This window comes from Mixophyes fleayi, chromosome 12, assembly GCF_038048845.1.
Source record: "Mixophyes fleayi isolate aMixFle1 chromosome 12, aMixFle1.hap1, whole genome shotgun sequence".
Classification (NCBI taxonomy): Eukaryota; Metazoa; Chordata; class Amphibia; order Anura; family Limnodynastidae; genus Mixophyes; species Mixophyes fleayi.
Genome location: NC_134413.1, coordinates 20,375,628 through 20,395,585, shown reverse-complemented (window position 1 = coordinate 20,395,585; position 19,958 = coordinate 20,375,628). Strand labels below are relative to the sequence as shown.

Below are 19,958 nucleotides of genomic sequence, written 5' to 3'. Positions count from 1 at the left end.
TAGCTAGAGGTAGAACACACCACCAGGTTACATAACTAGCTAGAGGTAGAACACACCACCAGGTTACATAACTAGCTAGAGGTAGAACACACCACCAGGTTATATAGTTAGGTAGAGGTAGAACACGCCACCAGATTACATAGCTAGCTAGTGGTAGAACACACCACCAGGTTACATAGTTAGATAGAGGTAGAACACACCACCAGGTTACATAACTAGCTAGAGGTAGAACACACCACCAGGTTACATAGCTAGCTAGAGGTAGAACACACCACCAGGTTACATAGCTAGCTAGAGGTAGAAAACACCACCAGGTTATATAGTTAGGTAGAGGTAGAACACACCACCAGGTTACATAGTTAGATAGAGGTAGAACACGCCACCAGGTTACATAACTAGCTAGAGGTAGAACACACCACCAGGTTACATAGCTAGCTAGAGGTAGAACACACCGCTAGATTACATAACTAGCTAGAGGTAGAACACACCACCAGGTTACATAGCTAGCTAGAGGTAGAACACACCACCAGGTTACATAACTAGCTAGAGGTAGAACACACCACCAGGTTACATAGCTAGCTAGAGGTAGAACACACCACCAGGTTACACAGCTAGCTAGAGGTAGAACACACCACCGGGTTACATAACTAGCTAGAGGTAGAACACACCACCAGGTTACATAACTAGCTAGAGGTAGAACACACCACCAGGTTATATAGTTAGGTAGAGGTAGAACACACCACTAGATTACATAACTAGCTAGAGGTAGAACACACCACCAGGTTACATAGCTAGCTAGAGGTAGAACACACCACCAGGTTACATAACTAGCTAGAGGTAGAACACACCACCAGGTTACATAGCTAGCTAGAGGTAGAACACACCACCAGGTTACACAGCTAGCTAGAGGTAGAACACACCACCGGGTTACATAACTAGCTAGAGGTAGAACACACCACCAGGTTACATAACTAGCTAGAGGTAGAACACACCACCAGGTTACATAACTAGCTAGAGGTAGAACACACCACCAGGTTACATAGCTAGCTAGAGGTAGAACACACCACCAGGTTACATAACTAGCTAGAGGTAGAACACACCACCAGGTTACATAACTAGCTAGAGGTAGAACACACCACCAGGTTACATAGCTAGCTAGAGGTAGAACACACCACCAGGTTACATAGCTAGCTAGAGGTAGAACACACCACCAGGTTACATAACTAGCTAGAGGTAGAACACACCACCAGGTTACATAGCTAGCTAGAGGTAGAACACACCACCAGGTTACATAACTAGCTAGAGGTAGAACACACCACCAGGTTACATAACTAGCTAGAGGTAAAACACACCACCAGGTTACATAGCTAGCTAGAGGTAGAACACACCACTATGTTACAGGGCTAGCTAGAGGTAGAACACACCACCAGGTTACATAACTAGCTAAAGGTAGAACACACCACCAGGTTACATAGCTAGCTAGAGGTAGAACACACCACCAGGTTACATAGCTAGCTAGAGGTAGAACACACCACCAGGTTACATAACTAGCTAGAGGTAGAACACACCACCAGGTTATATAGTTAGATAGAGGTAGAACATACCACCAGGTTACATAGCTAGCCAGAGGTAGAACACACCACCAGGTTACATAGCTGGCTAGAGGTAGAACACACCACCAGGTTACACAGCTAGCTAGAGGTAGAACACACCACCGGGTTACATAACTAGCTAGAGGTAGAACACACCACCAGGTTACATGGCTAGCTAGAGGTAGAACACACCACCAGGTTACATAGCTAGCTAGAGGTAGAACACACCACCAGGTTACATAGCTAGCTAGAGGTAGAACACACCACCAGGTTACACAGCTAGCTAGAGGTAGAACACACCACCAGGTTACATAGCTAGCCAGAGGTAGAACACACCACCAGGTTACATAGCTGGCTAGAGGTAGAACACACCACCAGGTTACACAGCTAGCTAGAGGTAGAACACACCACCGGGTTACACAACTAGCTAGAGGTAGAACACACCACCAGGTTACATGGCTAGCTAGAGGTAGAACACACCACCAGGTTACATAGCTAGCTAGAGGTAGAACACACCACCAGGTTACATAGCTAGCTAGAGGTAGAACACACCACCGGGTTACACAGCTAGCTAGAGGTAGAACACACCACCGGGTTACATAACTAGCTAGAGGTAGAACACACCACCAGGTTACATGGCTAGCTAGAGGTAGAACACACCACCAGGTTACATAACTAGCTAGAGGTAGAACACACCACCAGGTTACATAACTAGCTAGAGGTAGAACACACCACCAGGTTACATGGCTAGCTAGAGGTAGAACACACCACCAGGTTACATAACTAGCTAGAGGTAGAACACACCACCAGGTTACATAACTAGCCAGAGGTAGAACACACCCCCAGGTTACATAGCTAGCTAGAGGTAGAACACACCACCAGGTTACATAGCTAGCTAGAGGTAGAACACACCACCAGGTTACATAGCTAGCTAGAGGTAGAACACACCACCAGGTTGCATAACTAGCTAGAGGTAGAACACACCACCAGGTTACATAGCTAGCTAGAGATAGAACTTACCACCAAGTAATATAGCTGGAGGTGGAACACACTACCATATGATAAGGCTAGATTGAGGTAAAATATCACAAATGACATAGCTGGACTTATAACACACAACCAAGTGACATAGATAGCTTGACACCAAGTGATATAGCTCTACTAGAACACACTAAGTGACATTGCTGGTAGACATATACTATATATATATATATATATATACACACACACACACACACACACTCACACACTGTATATACACGCACTAGACACATAACTTGGTTATCAGGATATATCTGTGATTTTCATGTGATTTTCTCTTTGTAACTGTATAACCTTAATTGCATACTATTCTCTGTCCAATCATCAAGCTTGAAGACTCTATCCTTGCATGTTGTGTCTACATAACATTTATGGTATGAATTGAGCAAAGAACATCATGTACTACTGAAGCAAACTACAGCAGACTTGATTTTCTCCTTGCGGACACTTGACCTACTAATAATTGTGTCACTGATTATTTACACTGAATACAGCCTCATGTGGTCATTTCCACAACACCGTCTAGTTTGTAAAGCACAATAAGCATAACCGATACCATATATTTCAAAAACACAATTTAAAACAAAAATGAAGGCTCTGCCATAATCATATTATCTACATTTAGTTAGGAGTTGTAGCAATAAGTCAGGAAATAAATAGGTTTTCAGCCTGGCAATGATGTTTAAATGTTATAAACCTATCGATATCATTACCTTTTTCTGAAGGTTATAAATAAGAGTTTTATTGTCGCTCAGAAATTCTTTATCCTTCTTAGACATTTCTTCCGCTCTGTTCAGTAACATATCGTACTGTGATACAAGGCTCTCAGAGGAGATGTCTTGGCTGATTTTCAACTTCTCGGCCAACTGCAGTAAAAACTTCTTGAACTATAAATAAGCAATGGAGAATATACAAATGTTTTGTTAATATTTATTCTAACAGGAGGGGGCTGATTGTGAGAAGTGCCGTCCCACTGGAGGTGTGGCTAGTGATGTTTGGGTGTGGCCAGTGATGTGTGGGCGTGGTCAGTTCCATGGAGAGCATAGCCTGCACTTCCTGCATATCCCTCCCATCTTCCCTTATATAACAAGTGCACCACTAATTGGTTCACACAGCATGTATGTAAAGTGAAGAGTGGGAATTCATCTCAGCTGTCCCTGTTGTTGGGACTATCCTGATGGAATCGGGCCATTTGAGAGGTAAAGGTATGTTATTTTATTGACCACTGAAGAAAAAAATACAAACAATGGTTGATTATTTTTATTTATAAAGTGCTGCCTTTAACGGAAACATATAGATATGCAGAAGAGCACAAAGCACTCTTGTGACCGGCACACAATACACACCACCCTTGTCACCACCACACAATACACAGCACCCTTGTCACCACCACACAATATAGAGGGCAACCTTGTGACCACCACACAATTCAGAGGCCAACTTTGTCATCATCACACAATACAGAGGGCAGCCATGAGACCTCCACCCAATACATAGAGCAAAATATGATTTTTATTGATACAAACAAACTGTGCAGTTAGTGTGTGAGAACGTGATTATCAGCTGTTGGTCATTTTCATACCTTCTATCACCTCAAATGAAGAGGAATGTATAAGATTTGTTATATATAACTATTCTTTCTTCCAGTGTTCGTACATCTGAGCAGACTTCAAAATGCAAATAGTCAAACACAGTTACCTGTCAGTGGCACCAGGGTATAATCTTCATTAAAAAAGCTGGTAATTTTGTTGTAAGAAAAGGAATGGATCCCTATGCTAATACACACGGGCCATTCACATATATCCCTTGTTGTCACATATCCTCTTTTGTCACATATTCCCTGTTGGGCCTGTTGTCACATATCCCCAGTTAAAAACAAATTGTTCCTACCTGTTGTGCTGAGCGCCGCTGACCTCCTTCTGGGACTGGGTGGAAGTTGCTGCAGCTTGAGTCACACATAGCCTCGTAGGCGCAGCCCCCGCTCCACTCAGCAACAGACAGCCTTGTGATTGGCTGCCTGTTGCTCTTCAATGATGGGACCACCCCCTGGCAACCAGGATAGACACCCGCGGTCCACATCACCACCCCGGGCCAAGTGCCCTCACACAAAAAAAATATATATGTTTCCCTCCTGACTGGCCTGGGACTATTTCTGTGGTGAAGGCTAGGGCTACAGCCGCATCAGGCTCATTGTTAATCCGCCCTGATTTCTTAGAACATCCATATAGAGCATTTCCTGAATATAAGTCAAATAACAGTCTGCATATAGACACCCTGATTTAGAATCGTCAAAATGTGACTCGGACGTACATGCAGAAATGCATGTGAATAGGTAGATTTTGAGTTGCACAAGTCTGAAAATACATACAAATTTAAAATCCAGCATATACATCCTAATGGAGCGTAAACGTACGGTCTGGCGTATGGATAATGCAACATGGTTTTGCCTTACTTACTTACTTTTGCTTAACTTTCCTTAATGAATCAGGCCCAATGAACGTATGGCACTCCTGAAAAAGTGATAGCCAGCACCAGACTTTTCCAGGCTTGGCTAGTGACCCACAGCATGGAATCCCTCTGCCATATTGCAAACCAGTCTGCTCAGCACTAAAGCACCTAGGGGAATTGGGCCTGCAAAATAACATGCCAACCAGCCCTGTACTGAACAACACTTGGGGGTATATTTACTAAGCTGCGGGTTTGAAAAAGTGGAGATGTTGCCTATAGCAACCAGTCAGATTCTAGTTATCATTTATTTAGTACATTCTGCAAAATGACAGCTAGAGTCTGATTGGTTGCTATAGGCAACATCTCAATTTTATTCTAACCCACAGTTTAGCAAATATACCCCTTGGGCACATCCTGGCACCTCTAGGGCGATGTGTGCCAGGGTAGTAGTTGAAGGTAAAAAAAATATTAAACACTAAGTTCTAACAAGACTTGGCAGCCATTGACTGCCAGGCAGGTGGGGTAATTTGGTGAAGTCAACAGGAATAGTAGTGTAGGGGAGGCCCAGATCCGATGTTATACCCATGTGCCGTGCTGGTATACCACAAGCAGGGAAAATTAAAGTCAGAACTAAAACATGCTCCGTAGATCTTGGGCCTTATAACTTGTGTGAATCCTTGCATGAAGTATACATGCATGATTCATCTTCAAAAGTAAGTCCAGTTGCATGTTGAAGCTTGCGCTGGTGAACCCAATTGCATGCAATTCAAGTGTATGCAAGTATAAGAAAATAAAAATACATTTTATGTACAGTACACATCAGGAACATATATATATATATATATATATATATATATATATATATATATATATATGTATATATATATGTATATAAATTTTATTAAAAATAGAGAAAGAATAGAATATTTTGTTTTGCATATGGCAAATATATAGCCAGGGTGTACTTATACCCAGATTCAAATGGAAACGTATTTTAAGATCCACTTGTATTTGAATATGGGCGTACATACATATAAGTTACATGTTTTTCTTTTAAATGTAAGTTGCATTCACATTGCGTTTGAGGATGCATCAGGCCACAATTTTCCTAGAGATGTCGTTAATTAAATTTTAAGATGACTATCTGGGGTTTTTGCAATTATGTGAAACTACCTATGGGAAAATCATCATTTTTCATATTTTAACTCATTGGGCTAGATTTACTAAACTGCGGGTTTGAAAAAGTGGAAATGTTGCCTATAGCAACCAATCAGATTCTAGCTGTCCTTTTGTACAATGTACTAAATAAATGATAACTAGAATCTGATTGGTTGCTATAGGCAACATCTCCACTTTTTCAAACCCGCCGTTTAGTAAATATACCCCACAAGTTAACCCGTGCATGATACTCATGCATTCTAGTGAAATCAAGCTACTTAAGGTGTTAATAAGGTTCTTGTCATGCATTTGGGCCTAGCCCAGGCCTCCTCAGGGGAAGAGCGTTACTTCCCGACGCAAGCGCCCTTTTTTAACGTGGTTTTGTCCACATGTCACCACCTCATCATTTTTCTCCATCACCTCATCCTTCATCTTCATCGCCACATCCTTCATCAAGCTACTTAAGGTGTTAAAAACTCCCCACTGCCACCCCCGGCAACCACCAACCACTCCTAACTGTCACTTCTCCTTCAAGAAATATATAGGTCAGTGTATAACTCTGCCCAGCAGGTGGCGCTGCAGCTTGTTTTTTTTTTTCACACACGCCACTAGGCATTTATATAGTATATTGTTTCCTGTGTAATGCTCATAAAATAAAAAGATATTTAGTCAAAGAAATAATCTAAAAACATAATTGGATGGACACGACTTTTAGTTTTAACAATTCATTTATGTGTACAAAAAGGATTTCATTTTATAATCCTTTAGTAACCTAAAATAAATAAAATTAAGATACAGATTTTTTTTTTCAGCTTCTTATCTGTAGTTCATTATAAGATCTAGCACCCATAAGCGCATGATAAAATAAACACAGGACATTATATTACTGCATAACCCATATTTTAGAGGTATTTAAAATATAGAAGTTTGACAATTATTATCTAACCTCTTTCATGAAAAATGTTCCTAAAAACCTATTTTCTCAAGTGTTATGCCATCTCAAAATCCCCTGCTTTTGAGCAGTTATTATGATGCTAGTGTCAGCTAGATGAGAAATGCTGAAAAATGATATGGTGCATGACTGATAAAACGGTTTGCAAACCATTTTCCATGTGAAAAGGTGATACCCTTTATTCAGAAGATGTACTTAGGAGATATTTCCATTTGTGATTAAAACTTTTCCAGACATTTAAAGTTGTAAGGATGTCTTTAAACTCTTTGCAGGTAATTACTTTTTAAACTAAAAAAATAAATAAATGTAAATTGTAAATGTCTCCTCAATAGTTGCATTGTCATTTGTAGATATGGACATATTACACTGGTTATAAAAATATATTCACCGCTATGACATTTTTATTTTGTTACATCATGGAATTGAAATAGGCTAATACAAGAATACTTACTACTGATTATACTAAAATACTACGCAGTATCAAATAAATAAAAGGTATTTCCTAATTATTTAATTTTTTTTAAATCAGACAATTGATTTAAAAATTATCCACACCCTTGTTTTAATACTTGGTATAAGCTAATGCTTGAGCTCCATCAGGCTACATGGGGATTTTTGGTTAACAGCAATTTTGAAGTCATTGATCAAATTTTCAAAGGGATTGAGGGCTGGGCTATTACTGGGTCATTCCAGGGTATTTTTATTGAAGCTTTAGAGTCACATTCCAATGTGACTCTAAAGCTTCTTCTCCTTGCAATGCAACATGATGTGATTTTAGGCTTACTTATCGGTAGTCCACCTATATGCTTATTGGTCTACATATATATAAGGCAGACTCTGGCACCACTCTAATGCCAGAATATTGGGTCTGTCACATATAGCCTGTTCCTAGTGTGCTATTGTTCCAGTCCTTCATGGTTCCATTTACCCTTGATATCCTGCTTCTGACACCTACTCAGTCTTGACTACTCCTCTGCCTCACAAATCTGGTTCTGTTCGGATCTCAGACATTTTGACTACTCTCTACTTGTGCTGGAGCTGCCTCGCTAGCAACTGGCATTGAGGGCTGTGTCCTGCATGCAGCGAAGAGCAAACCTCCTTGCAAGGGTCCCTGGTGAACACCGGGGCATGTTAGACTCTGTGCCTCTTTGTTCAGTAGCCCCAACTGCTGGCAGGTACTCGTCCAGTAGTTTCCTAGTGAGCTTGTGGCAGAATGCTTTGGCTCAAGAATTTGGATCATGCTGGAGAACCATCTGCTTGTGAGTTATTTCAACATTTAGGGCCTGATTCATTAGTGATCTTATCTGCCGTTTTTTGCTTATCTTAAGCAAATCCACTCTGTGCAAGCTCAGAAAAGGGAGATAAGAAGCAAAATCCACTGCGTAAGTGAATAATTTCTTAAGTTAAGATGAAAATCCATTTTAACTTCACTCTTATCTCCCCGTTTCTTCTTAAAATAAGCATCTTAACTTTTGCACAAGATAAGATCACTAATGAATCAGGCCCCTAGTAATCCCAAAAAATGGGGATTTCTCAACCAATGCACAATTCAGTTCGAATTTTTCCCATGGAATTTTCCATGTGAAAGTGCGAAAGTAGCCTATATGATTTCTTATTTGGGCATCCCCCCTATAGCAACATATTTTAACACTACCACTACTTTTATCAAGACTTTCAGGAAAATCTTCAATGAGTCTGGCAGAGTTCCTTTGGCCTCCTCCAGTCTGCTTAAGCCCCTACAAGGCTCCACAATGGTGAGTCAGTACACTGTGTAATTCAGCATACTCGCTTCCCGAGGTGATATTGAACAATGAGGCATTATTATCAGTCTTTTGGCAAAGCTTAATTGACCGAACCAAGGATGAACTGGCCTCCAGGGAGCTTCCGCCAGACCTGGACGAGTCACTCTCCCTCGGCGTCAAGATAGGCATTTGCTCCTGGTACGTCTTCTTCCAGTACGTCTTAAGGTAGGGTAACTCCACTTGGAGTGGATTAGTCCTCTTGTCCTACTGCAGGCTATTAACTCCATAATTCTAAGCCTACCGTGGCGAAGACCAAAACTTCTTGCAGGGGTTCCTGGTAAACACCAGGGTGTGTTAGACTCTGCGCCTCTTTGTTCAATAACGCCAACTACTGGCAGGTACTTGACCATTATATTCCTAGCGAGCTTGTGGCAGTGAGTTTTCCTGATTGGGTCATTGTCCTGCTGGAATATAAATCTTCTACCAAGTCCTAGGTCTCGTGCAAACTGCAGAGTTTTGTCTCTATCTTGCTCTATCCATTTTGCTCTCAATTTTGCCAAGTTTTTCTTTGATTTTCATAATGAAGCTCTTGTAAGACCTCTCAGGTTTCTAAAGTAATTTTAGCGTTATTGTTAGGCAAGGATCCTAGTAAACTTAACATTATGATATGTAACATGAGAGAATTTTTTTCTTGAAAAGTCTAACATTTTGGAAAGTGATAGCATAGAGTGTAGCGTTGCAGTGGGTGAAACTGTCAACGCTACTGGAAGAAGGATGCCAAGGAATGAAAGATGCAGCAATCTTATCTACATACAGACCTTTTTTCTCTCCATGTTAAAACTATCTTTGATCATCTCCTCGGAGGCAAGCTGGCCCTTCAAATGTTTTAAAGAGCCCTGATGTTCCTGCAGCAATTCCTCTGCCTTGTATGACTTGGCCATGACCTCGTGGTATAGATCTCGTTGCTGCTCTAGTTGTTTGCTGAGTTTGAGAATTTTCTGCTGAAGCTCCTCACACGTCTGTGTGTATGAAAGAGAACTTTTCAGTTACTGATATATAATATACAAGGGAATTAAAAAAATCCTGTAAATAAATAATATTTGTATTACCAGTGAGTTATGATGTTATTGCTTATGATTGGTGAGTTCTATAGTCCTCACTTCAGTGTTAAACATACCTGCCTACTCTTCCGGAATGTCCGGGAGACTCCCGAATCTCAGGAGGCGTTCTCTCAAACTTCCGGAAGAGTAGGCCACCCTCCGGAATCCCGCCTCTCCTTCTATAAGGGGATGGGGCAGAGCCTTGATTATGGAATTTGTGTTATTGTGTCTCTGCCCCCTGCTGTGCATCTGGGGACAGGGACATGATGATGCGAAATGCGTTGTCACACCCCCCTCACTTGCCCTTTGGACCTCCCAGGAGGGGAGGGCTATGAAGTAGGCAGGTATGTTTGATAAGTCAATAGAATGCTCAGTGTATTGTATACGCTCTTTGCATTGTATAGACGACACTAGATTAGTATTTGCATTGAATACTAGATGGGGCAGGTAGGTGTTGTATTTGATTATAGCTCTTTGACATAACAATTTGTCTTATATTTTATTGGTTATATGGATCACACCCACATTAGACAAACCACACCCGCAGGGCTTATGTCATGCCCATTAGTTTCCTGTGGCATACACCAAACAGAGGGGAAGAGGTAAGGTTTGGCTACTGATCTTCTCTATAATGATATGTGCATGTTAAATCTGTACATTGTAACTAGACATTACCTATACTTTACTATATTTAATGTTACACTTTTCAATACTGTATGACAGGTACACTTTAAATGGATTTCACCTTCAGGTGACTCTAATTGATTGACTTTCATGCGCCCTCTTGCAACGTTCACTAAATTCATTGCATTTATTCTAGCTTCCGTTTTTGTTGCTGGAGTTTGTTTTTAATGCCCAAATAATATGGATGGGGTACGGTTTTTTGGTTGCGAAAAATCTGACACCCACCTGACCTACAAAAAACCCCTGAAAGTATTAAAAAGCGATGTCAATATTAATAGACTTACCTGAAAAGCGACTGTCTACATCACCGATGATGCAGAATGCTGACCGCAAGTGATTTTGAATAAAGACCTGTCCGGCACTACAGTTCACTGTCATCGTGACTTCTATTAAAGTTAATTTAAAGTGGCAATGTCGGGACCCCACAGGTTAAGTGTTTAAACACTTAACCCAACATTGCCACTTACGATGACAGTGAACTGTAGTGCCGGACAGGTCTTTATTCAAAATCACTTGCGGTCAGCATTCTGCATCATCGGTGATGTAGACAGTCGCTTTTCAGGTAAGTCTATTAATATTGACATCGCCTTTTAATATTTTTTTTTTTTTTTTGTAGGTCAGGTGGGTGTCGTAATTGTGGTAATCATGTTAACGATTACCACCGAATAATATTACACAAACCTTCTCTCTAGATACCAATGCACTGAATGCAGAGAGCACAGCAGAGCTGTGTCATGTCCAAGGGCAAAAAAAAGAAACCACTCTTGATGGTGATATTAACTCATGGCTAAAAATGCAGAGAAGAAAGCTACAGAAAAAAGGCAATGCAATAAGTAAAGGTTGCAAATGGGTGCAAATTATTTATGTTGATGCCTAATTTCCTAATGTTGAGACCTAATTTCCTCCTCTCATTTTCATAGGTTCTCAGCATTGTACGTGGTTACAGTACAATTTTGTGAATATCACTTACAGATTTCCAAGTACGTTCACTGCCAGATAGTTCTTGTATTCTTTTCTTGACAGCCTCCTCTGTTCCAGGTACCGCTGTAAATCCATTGCCGAGGACCGTAGCCAGCTGGCTTATGAAGCTTTGGTGCAAGCTGTGAGAGGCTTTAGCCTCGTAGTCAGAGGTTCGCAGAGTCCTGTCCAGCTCACTTATTTTCTTATCCTTTTCCATCAGCTCATGACGAAGGTTACCCCACTCTATATGGTTGTCCTTCAGCTTCTCTTGTAGGATTTCCTTTTCTCTCTCCGCGTTCTTCTTGGCTAGAACAGCCTCGTCTCTCTCCTATACGTAAAGGAAAATAATGGACACTATTATGTAAAAGTATCTGTGTGGCTCTACCCTCATAGTGGACGAAACTATCGTTTGTTTTACAACAGTTTAGATCAGGAGCTTGTAACCCTTCCACTCGTCTAATTTGTCCTAGTGGAGACTTCTAGTCTTCTATTATTTCCTATTGTTAAACATGGTAAGTAAAGAAGAGTGGAAGAGGGAACATCATTGATGAACCGACAGCAAAGTGTCGTTATAATGTCATGAAACTCTATTTGTGGCCTAATATTGGGACATCGCATCAATATGAGCCAACGAATGCCATTTATAGCGGAGGGAACCAAGGAACGTAAGAACTGGCTGCTATTTCATATAGCACACAAATACTTGATAGCTTTAGGTTAACACTGACATGTAAAGTTGATCTAGGACATGCCGTATCCCAACTATAAATCTGTCCTCACATTTTAAATTTAGCTCCTCCTCCAATGCAACATGGTTTTGTCATGGTGCAAAGTTACTACTTTTTTGCCTTACTTTCCTTAATGAATCAGACCCATTGCGCTCAGTACGCATGTATTGATGAATCAGACCCCTTGCCTTCCAGTGATGAGAGTTAGCTCCACTCCTGGTAACATTTTGAGTAGGGCTATTGGGGACGTGTGGTTTTTACACCTTTAAGTTACATATTTTTTGCAGACTACCTACAGTACAGGTGTAAGTTATACTGTATCTTCCATGCAAACCTGACACAAAATATTTGGTGCCAGATGAATGAATGGTTAGAGTAAATAACTAGGTATTAGACACAGAGGGGTGGATGCACAATTGATCGAAAATGGGAGTAAATAACTCTAAAAAACAATTGCCAAATATTGTATTTCTGACCATATGCCGTACACATCTCTGGATGCGCCGCCTCTGCACCAGCAGCGTATGCGCCTGCTTTACCGCATGCCATTATCAACATCGCATATTTGCTCCTGACCTAAATAATGCACATATGCATAAACATGGCCTATGTACTACGCCCCTTCCCTCCCCCGTCCCACCTCTACAGGCGCAGGCAGGCGTATTTGTCAGAATCGCATAAGTCTGGTTCATATGAGTGCGCCCTCTTCCTGGGCAGGCACAGAGTGACTTAAAGCCGTCCTACTCTGCAAGAGTCCTAGAATGCTTATTCTAAATCCATCTATAATTATTGTTAATATATAGAGTAAGAGCTAGAGGTGTTTCCTTAAGGCACACAAAACAAATGTATTGTGCATCGTTGTAAAAACGCACGTAAATTGGGCGTCTGCACGTCCGCATTCAACATGGAGTGGATGTAAAGATACGTCTGTTGTTGAATACAGGTCTAGGTCCACTCTGCTCTAACAGACAATACACTGCAGGATACGTGTGATACATATGTGGAATATAAAGTCCAAAAAGAAAGCGCAAGGGAAAAAAAATGTCACCTGTTAATAATATAGTCATTAATAGCAAAACATTTAAAAAAAAAAAAAAAAAAAAAGTTTTTCCCAATAAAATGCATCTATGAGGATTTTAGGAATGTCTACTGTACACAGAATGCGTTTCGCAACCGTCATCACTAATGAGCGACACTTACACCAGACCTGTAGCTGGTGCAAGAGATACAACAGAAAAACACGTAACTTTGAGATGCCTGAATCTTGAATCAGAGGTTGCTGCGTGCGCTCAAGCTTGGCAAGTCCTTACTGTACATTGCATAGTTGCCTACTCTTCCGGCATTTCTGGGAGTTCTCCCGGACTCCTGGGAGAGCAGACAATTCTCCCTGATCCTGGCCGGCTGTGTAAACGAAACGGAGGAGGTGGGGCCTAGTGACGTCATGGACCTAGCATCATGGCCCCGCCCACTGATTTTATTGGTTCAGAGTAGTGGTGTCTGTTTTTAGGCCGGGGCTTATGATGCAAATCTTTGAGCCCCGCCCCCACACACCCACCTGAACCACCGACCTTCCAGGAATCATCTTGCCCATGTGGGCAAGTATGGTACATTGACTATGGGCATATGCCCATTTCCTTCCCTGTTCTGCCCATGAAATCATAGGCTGTATTCAGAATTTATTATTATTATTATTATTATTGTAGATTTGTAAGGTGCCACAGTGCTCCGCAGCGCTGTACAGTAGGGAAAACAGAATAATGCTGTTTTATTAGCATAAGGATTTTAGGTTTTAAAAAAATATACCAAGCAGCTGCAATTCTCCTTTAATAAAATATATTCTGTATGTTTCCCTTGCAAAGAACTAAATACTTATTAGTAAAAACATGTTAATCTTCAGGGTCTTCCAGAATACACTGACAAATTAGTCTGCCCCAGATAAACGTTACAAACTTTCAGATTTCCAGTAACTTTACTTAAGCTTCTCTGTATTTTACTAGAAAACAAATAACACACGATGGAAGATTGAAAAATGTGACCAGATTCATGACAATACAGGTCACAAGAGCGGTTCTATCTACAAAGCTATAGAGTGACATGAAAAATGACCTTATAAAGTGAAGGAGAAAGAAATTGATCATTTATCTCCTCACATCCACAGCTCATATTGTAATGTAGAACGTTGGGTTATGTAGACCCTCAATGCCACTCAACTTGACAACAAAGAAGAAACTATACTATGCTTTGCTTTACAAAGATGTTTTGACTGGCTGTGAGCTTCCCAGGGGACAAACACCAGGATCCTCTCTCACCCTTTTCAGCGATTTTAATTCTGCAGGATATTGAGCCGTGGCTTTTTTATGCTTTTCCGTCTCTGAAACCAATTTCACTATGGTGTCCCGGCTGGCTTTAAACTCCACTTGTTGGCTGGCCAGGGCATCTTCAAGACTTGTTCTTCTGGATTTTTGCAAAATATATTCCTTCATCAAGTTCTCAACCTTGAAGATAAAACCAATGGTTATTATCATGATGGTAGAGGCCATAATTATCATAGGGGCCAGAGATGCAACACTTACTAGCCCCATCTGCAAAAGACATACCAAGGGTGCAATCACGTTATTGGTTTTCAATGAGCTGTGCATGTGGCAAGGTTAGGAAATAATTAGCACATGCTCACTGTATGTAGAGAACACAGTCATGTTTAGACCATTGAACCATATGATCACTGTTCCCATGTATTCACACTACAACAACTACAACATGCCCAAAAAACCAATACAAACTTAACATGTCAATTTTTTTTTTTGGGGGGGGGGGGGATTATGAATTGGATTTCACTGACTCTTATTTGTGACCAGTGTATTTCTATATTGTTCTAAAATAGTAAAACATACTGCCGTATTGTGCCATAGCTAAGAGAAACCTTGACAAAGCTGAGGCTGTATCTTTATATCTCTAACTGGGTGGTGTTTTAGGTATTTGTGGGTTACTAATACTTCAGCACATAAGAAGCAAAAACAGAATTTTCTTTATATTTCTGTAATAGTCTACATAATTGTTGTAAATTATTTTTTAAAAAGCTTTTATTTAGTTTTTTCCATTTTATAGTTGTTGAACTGAAAGCTCAAAACAGGCTTCTAGTACTATGCATGCCCCGGGCCCCTGCACTTGCTCAATAGAGTATCATCTCCAGAATTCTGTATACATTTTGCAGTATTGGCTAATCATCACTCAGCTAATAAATAATAATAACTCAGAATACAGAACTCACTCAGATAGAGGTGAAGGTCAACTTAATAGCAGCCAATAACCTACTACTATGTTTTTGGAGTGTGGGAGAAAAGTGGGGCACTTGGAGGAAACCCACGCAAACACGGGGAGAACATACAAACTCCACACAGATACGGCTATTGTCGGGAATCTAACGCATGACCCCAGTGCTATGAGGCAGAAGTGCTAACCACTAAGCCACCGTGCTGACTGACTATAATGTTTAAGGTCAGCATGAAGCTCTTCTTTATTTGAACATGTGTTTTCTAGAGATTATACAATGAGTTCAATATACAACTCCTACCAGATACAGTATTTTGCTCTACAGAATTAATTGGAACTTACAAAACATACTTATTTAAAATCAAATCCAAAAGTGATAGAGAACAGTCCACCCATTGGCTGTAACTAACTGAGAACGGAAGTACAGGCAAAGAGAATGACCTTTTTTACCAAAATATCCAAGGAATCTTCGTGTTCCTCAACATTCATATTCAAACAGGAGGACAACCTCTCAGCGGTTTCCTGAAGTCTTTTCCCCATGTTACTGCATTTTTGTTCAGCTTTTTCTCTTTCAATCAGATGTAACCTGCACATGTTATACACAATCAGTACCTCCAAAATATCCTTACCACATTAAGCAGATGAATGTTGGTGTGTCACCATCGGTTACACCAAAACAGGCTGTATAACAGGCTGACTATTTGTTCTCCTTCCTCCTGCTCTGACTGACCCCACTTAGTGCAAGTGAGAGGCAGGGGATAGATTCACATGCATTATGTTAGTCTAGAAATAAACTTGTATTGATTTTTTTACATTTTACAAAGAAAAATACAAGTTTGTAGACTGCATGTTTAACAGAGTATTATATATTTTCTATAGAATAGCTTACACATATACCTACTATTATATAGTTATTAATAAATTATTTATTCATTTGCATAAGTGCTTAATAACCATTTTCCTACATTTTTCCATAACTAGTTACTAACTTTGTGCAACTTACCAACCATGCACCCTTATAGATGGTGTCCGTTCTCAGACACATTCCTGTGACATCACTATTTCTGCAACTCTGCCATACGGCTTCTTCCACTATGTATGCTTGGGACTCTGATCCTCTGCCCTGTTATTCATTTATGGACCTGTGCTGCCTGCCTCTAAACTTGGATTGGATACCGATATTGTAACTGAGGTGCCTGCCCTGTCCTCAGTCTCTATCCACCATTCTCCTGTTTGTCAGGAACCATCTGATAGGTTACCTGCAGCAAATTCCATCACTCTGTCGAGGATCCTGGTGAAGATCAGGATTCCTACTAAACTCTGTATCCCCGGTCTAGCCAACACCCCTTGCTAGCGGCATAGTGGATCCATATTGAATTTAGCCTATCTAATTCACACATAAGTTGGCCAAACTAAAGGGCTTTTTTCTACTGTTTTGTAATATGTTTTCTTATATTTAATGTAATATATATTATCAATTTGTTTTAGCAGGTCTTCCAAGTAGAGCATTTAATGGATCTAGATATATATGAATGTTGAAAATATCACAATTTTCTTTTGGAGTATATGGAGTATTTTCCTTTTGGTGGTCTATATTGTCCTGATCTTTTATTTTGAGACATGTCAGGGTATTTGGGCATTCTTAACAGATAGAAGAGTTCTACAACACTAGGTAGAAAAATATAAGTTCTTTAGTTTTGTTTCTTCATTTGTTTATTTCCATTATTGGTTTTGTTTGGAGAGTTATACAGTATATTGAGACTGGATTATAAATGGGCAATCCAGGTTGATGAATTCCCTCTCACCTTACTCTGTTTTCCAATTCCTTTATCCTGTCATTCTGCTCCTTATTTTCTCTTCTGAGCAAATATTTCTCAGAATTTATTTCCGCCTTGTCGCTAGTCACATGTTCAAACTCTTTCATACGGTCCTTAAGGGACTGGATTTGGGACGACTGCCGTGCACTCCTTTCTTTGTAGCCTTCTAGTTCCTCTTTAATTTCCCGCAGGAAGACCTCTTTAGCAGCCAGACGGTTCTTAAGATCAGATACCTTTAAAGTACAGAATTTTATGCTTTAAATCAGTTTTTTGTTGTCTTTTTTTTTTTTAAATCTCTTTATTTATAGAAAAACAACAATTAAGTGAATACAACAATTAAAAGTAAGAAAAGAAACTGACAACTAGATAAAACATTGTAACACAAAAAAACAGATAAACTAGTAGTTGCGAACACAAACAAAGAAAAGCTGAGGGGAAGTGAAAAGAGACACAATCCCTCAATTCATTTTTATGTCTTAACAAAATAAAGATACTCAAACAGTATTTCACTCACCTGATCTTTCTGGCAGGCCATATGTACTCAAAAAACATAACCGATCAACTTATACCCCATTCATACTGCACCAAAATCCCGGGTTTTTGCCGGGGCGAGCTCAAACGACCCGGGTCTTGGTGCAGTATGAATGGTACAAGTCAAAAATCCCGGGTCTAAAAACCCGGGTCTTCAACCCGGGATTTATCGAGGGGTAATTCCCGGGTCGGACCCGGGTTGCCTGCACTATGAATGGTGCAACCCGGGTTTTTCAACCCGGGTTGCACAGAAAACAAGCTGATTGGCTCATTTTATATTTTTGTGAAGAGACATATGAGGAAATATGTACAAAACAAAATACAATATGTGAAATAAACATTTTTTTTTACTTTTACATTTGTGTGGTACATTCAAACAAGTGAGGTCAAATTGGCAGTGAGGGTGGTCCTAATCAGTTCAGCACATCTATTGGTGCGCTCTCCTTTAAAAGTACTGGAGTCCACTGACAGCACTGGCATTTCAGATTCCTGCACATTCCACTCAGGTAGAAATTGCTCTTTTTGTATTTCGCAAATGCTATGTAAAATACAGCAAGCAACCTTTTAATGACATCACCATTTTTCAGCCAATGAAAACTGTTTTGGTGATGACTCCCACAAATTGCCAGGGCACAGACTTGTGCAGTATGAATGGGGTCAACCCAGGAAATTCCCGGGTCCGAGGTGCATTATGAATGGTGTTTCTGAGCTGGGACGCTCTGAGCTCCGGCAAAAACCTGGCTTGAAAAACCCGGGATATTGCCGGGGCGGCAGTATGAAAGCAGTATTATTTGCCAAAGTGAAATTGATAACGCAATCACCAAAGGGAAACACACCTAGATACTGACATTCCATTTACAATTAATAAAAGGTGGTCATACTCATTACAAGTCTGCTAACTGATTAGGATTTTATAATGAATTGGGTGAATATAAAATAACTACTATTATCAATCTTCCAGGTGCTGCTTGGGGAAAAATACATACATTATAAAATTCCTCATAAGATGGGAAAGAAGGGAAATGTGAGAATTGATCAACATGTCAGGGACATCTATCAATATATGTTCCTGAGGTTTTGAGGGTATCTATAGATTTGGTGTGTAAAGTTTTTCATGTTCCTGGTAACTGTCGAAAAAGTGCATTTGTTCCGATACGTTCGTGGTATAACACAAGGGCATAGTAAATTTTTAATAGTAGTTTCCTTGCATTGTCAGTTTCTGAGTGAGGTTATTCAGACTGGGTGAGAGAGAAAAACAAAAGAAACAGTGTCACCTTTAAATCATTTCAAACCGCTGTTATTTGATGCTTCTGAGGCAACTGTCTGAAAAGTTAATTTGTTCTGAGGGCATAATTTACTGCTAGGATATAGTTCAACACAGAAAAGTAGGAAAGCAAGGTGTGTCTTTAAAAAAAAGTCTTTGTGGTAAGCTTCTGCAACATGTTGTGATTCTAGAGTAAGTGTTCCCACAAAAATTAAGTAAATTGCAGTCAGCAGCCCTCATGTACGAAGAGCTAATTTGGCAGAGCCCCCCCCATCCCTCTTGACAATACATGCCCCCTCCCTCTGCATAGTACATGGCCCCCTCCCTCTTCACAATACATGGCCTCTGACCTCGTCACAATACATGTGCCCCTCCCTCTGCACAATACACGCCCCCCTCCCTCTGTACATTACATGTCCCCTCCCTCTGCACAATACATGTCCCCCTCCCTCTGCACAATACATGTCCCCCTCCCTCTGCACAATACATGCCCCCCTCCTTCTGCACAATACATGTCCCCCTCCCTCTGCACAATACATGCCCCCCTCCTTCTGCACAATACATGTCCCCCTCCCTCTGCACAATACATGCCCCCCTCCTTCTGCACAATACATGTCCCCCTCCCTCTGTACAATACATGTCCCCTCCCTCTGCACAATACATGTCCCCCT

General features: G+C 40.5%; 1 protein-coding gene across 3 annotated transcripts in view; it reads right to left on the bottom strand.

Annotated features, from left to right (window-relative positions):
- The window catches only part of ESR2 (estrogen receptor 2), a 99,773-nt gene extending 80,232 nt beyond the window's left edge, over nucleotides 1-19,541 (bottom strand). For 2 of the 3 annotated variants that reach the window (XM_075193609.1, XM_075193607.1), the window contains exons 1-7: nucleotides 19,298-19,541; nucleotides 17,481-17,725; nucleotides 16,117-16,261; nucleotides 14,715-14,900; nucleotides 11,688-12,005; nucleotides 9,752-9,952; nucleotides 3,347-3,520 (exon numbers count right to left, since the gene is read on the bottom strand). In XM_075193609.1, coding sequence (XP_075049710.1) covers nucleotides 3,347-3,520; nucleotides 9,752-9,952; nucleotides 11,688-12,005; nucleotides 14,715-14,900; nucleotides 16,117-16,261; nucleotides 17,481-17,599 — 1,143 coding nt within the window. In that variant the 5' untranslated portion in view covers nucleotides 17,600-17,725; nucleotides 19,298-19,541. Of the gene's footprint in view, nucleotides 1-3,346; nucleotides 3,521-9,751; nucleotides 9,953-11,687; nucleotides 12,006-14,714; nucleotides 14,901-16,116; nucleotides 16,262-17,480; nucleotides 17,811-19,297 lie in introns of those variants that run through there. The other variant, XM_075193608.1, reaches the window with a different exon arrangement.
- Between the last annotated feature and the right edge of the window lie 417 nt (nucleotides 19,542-19,958).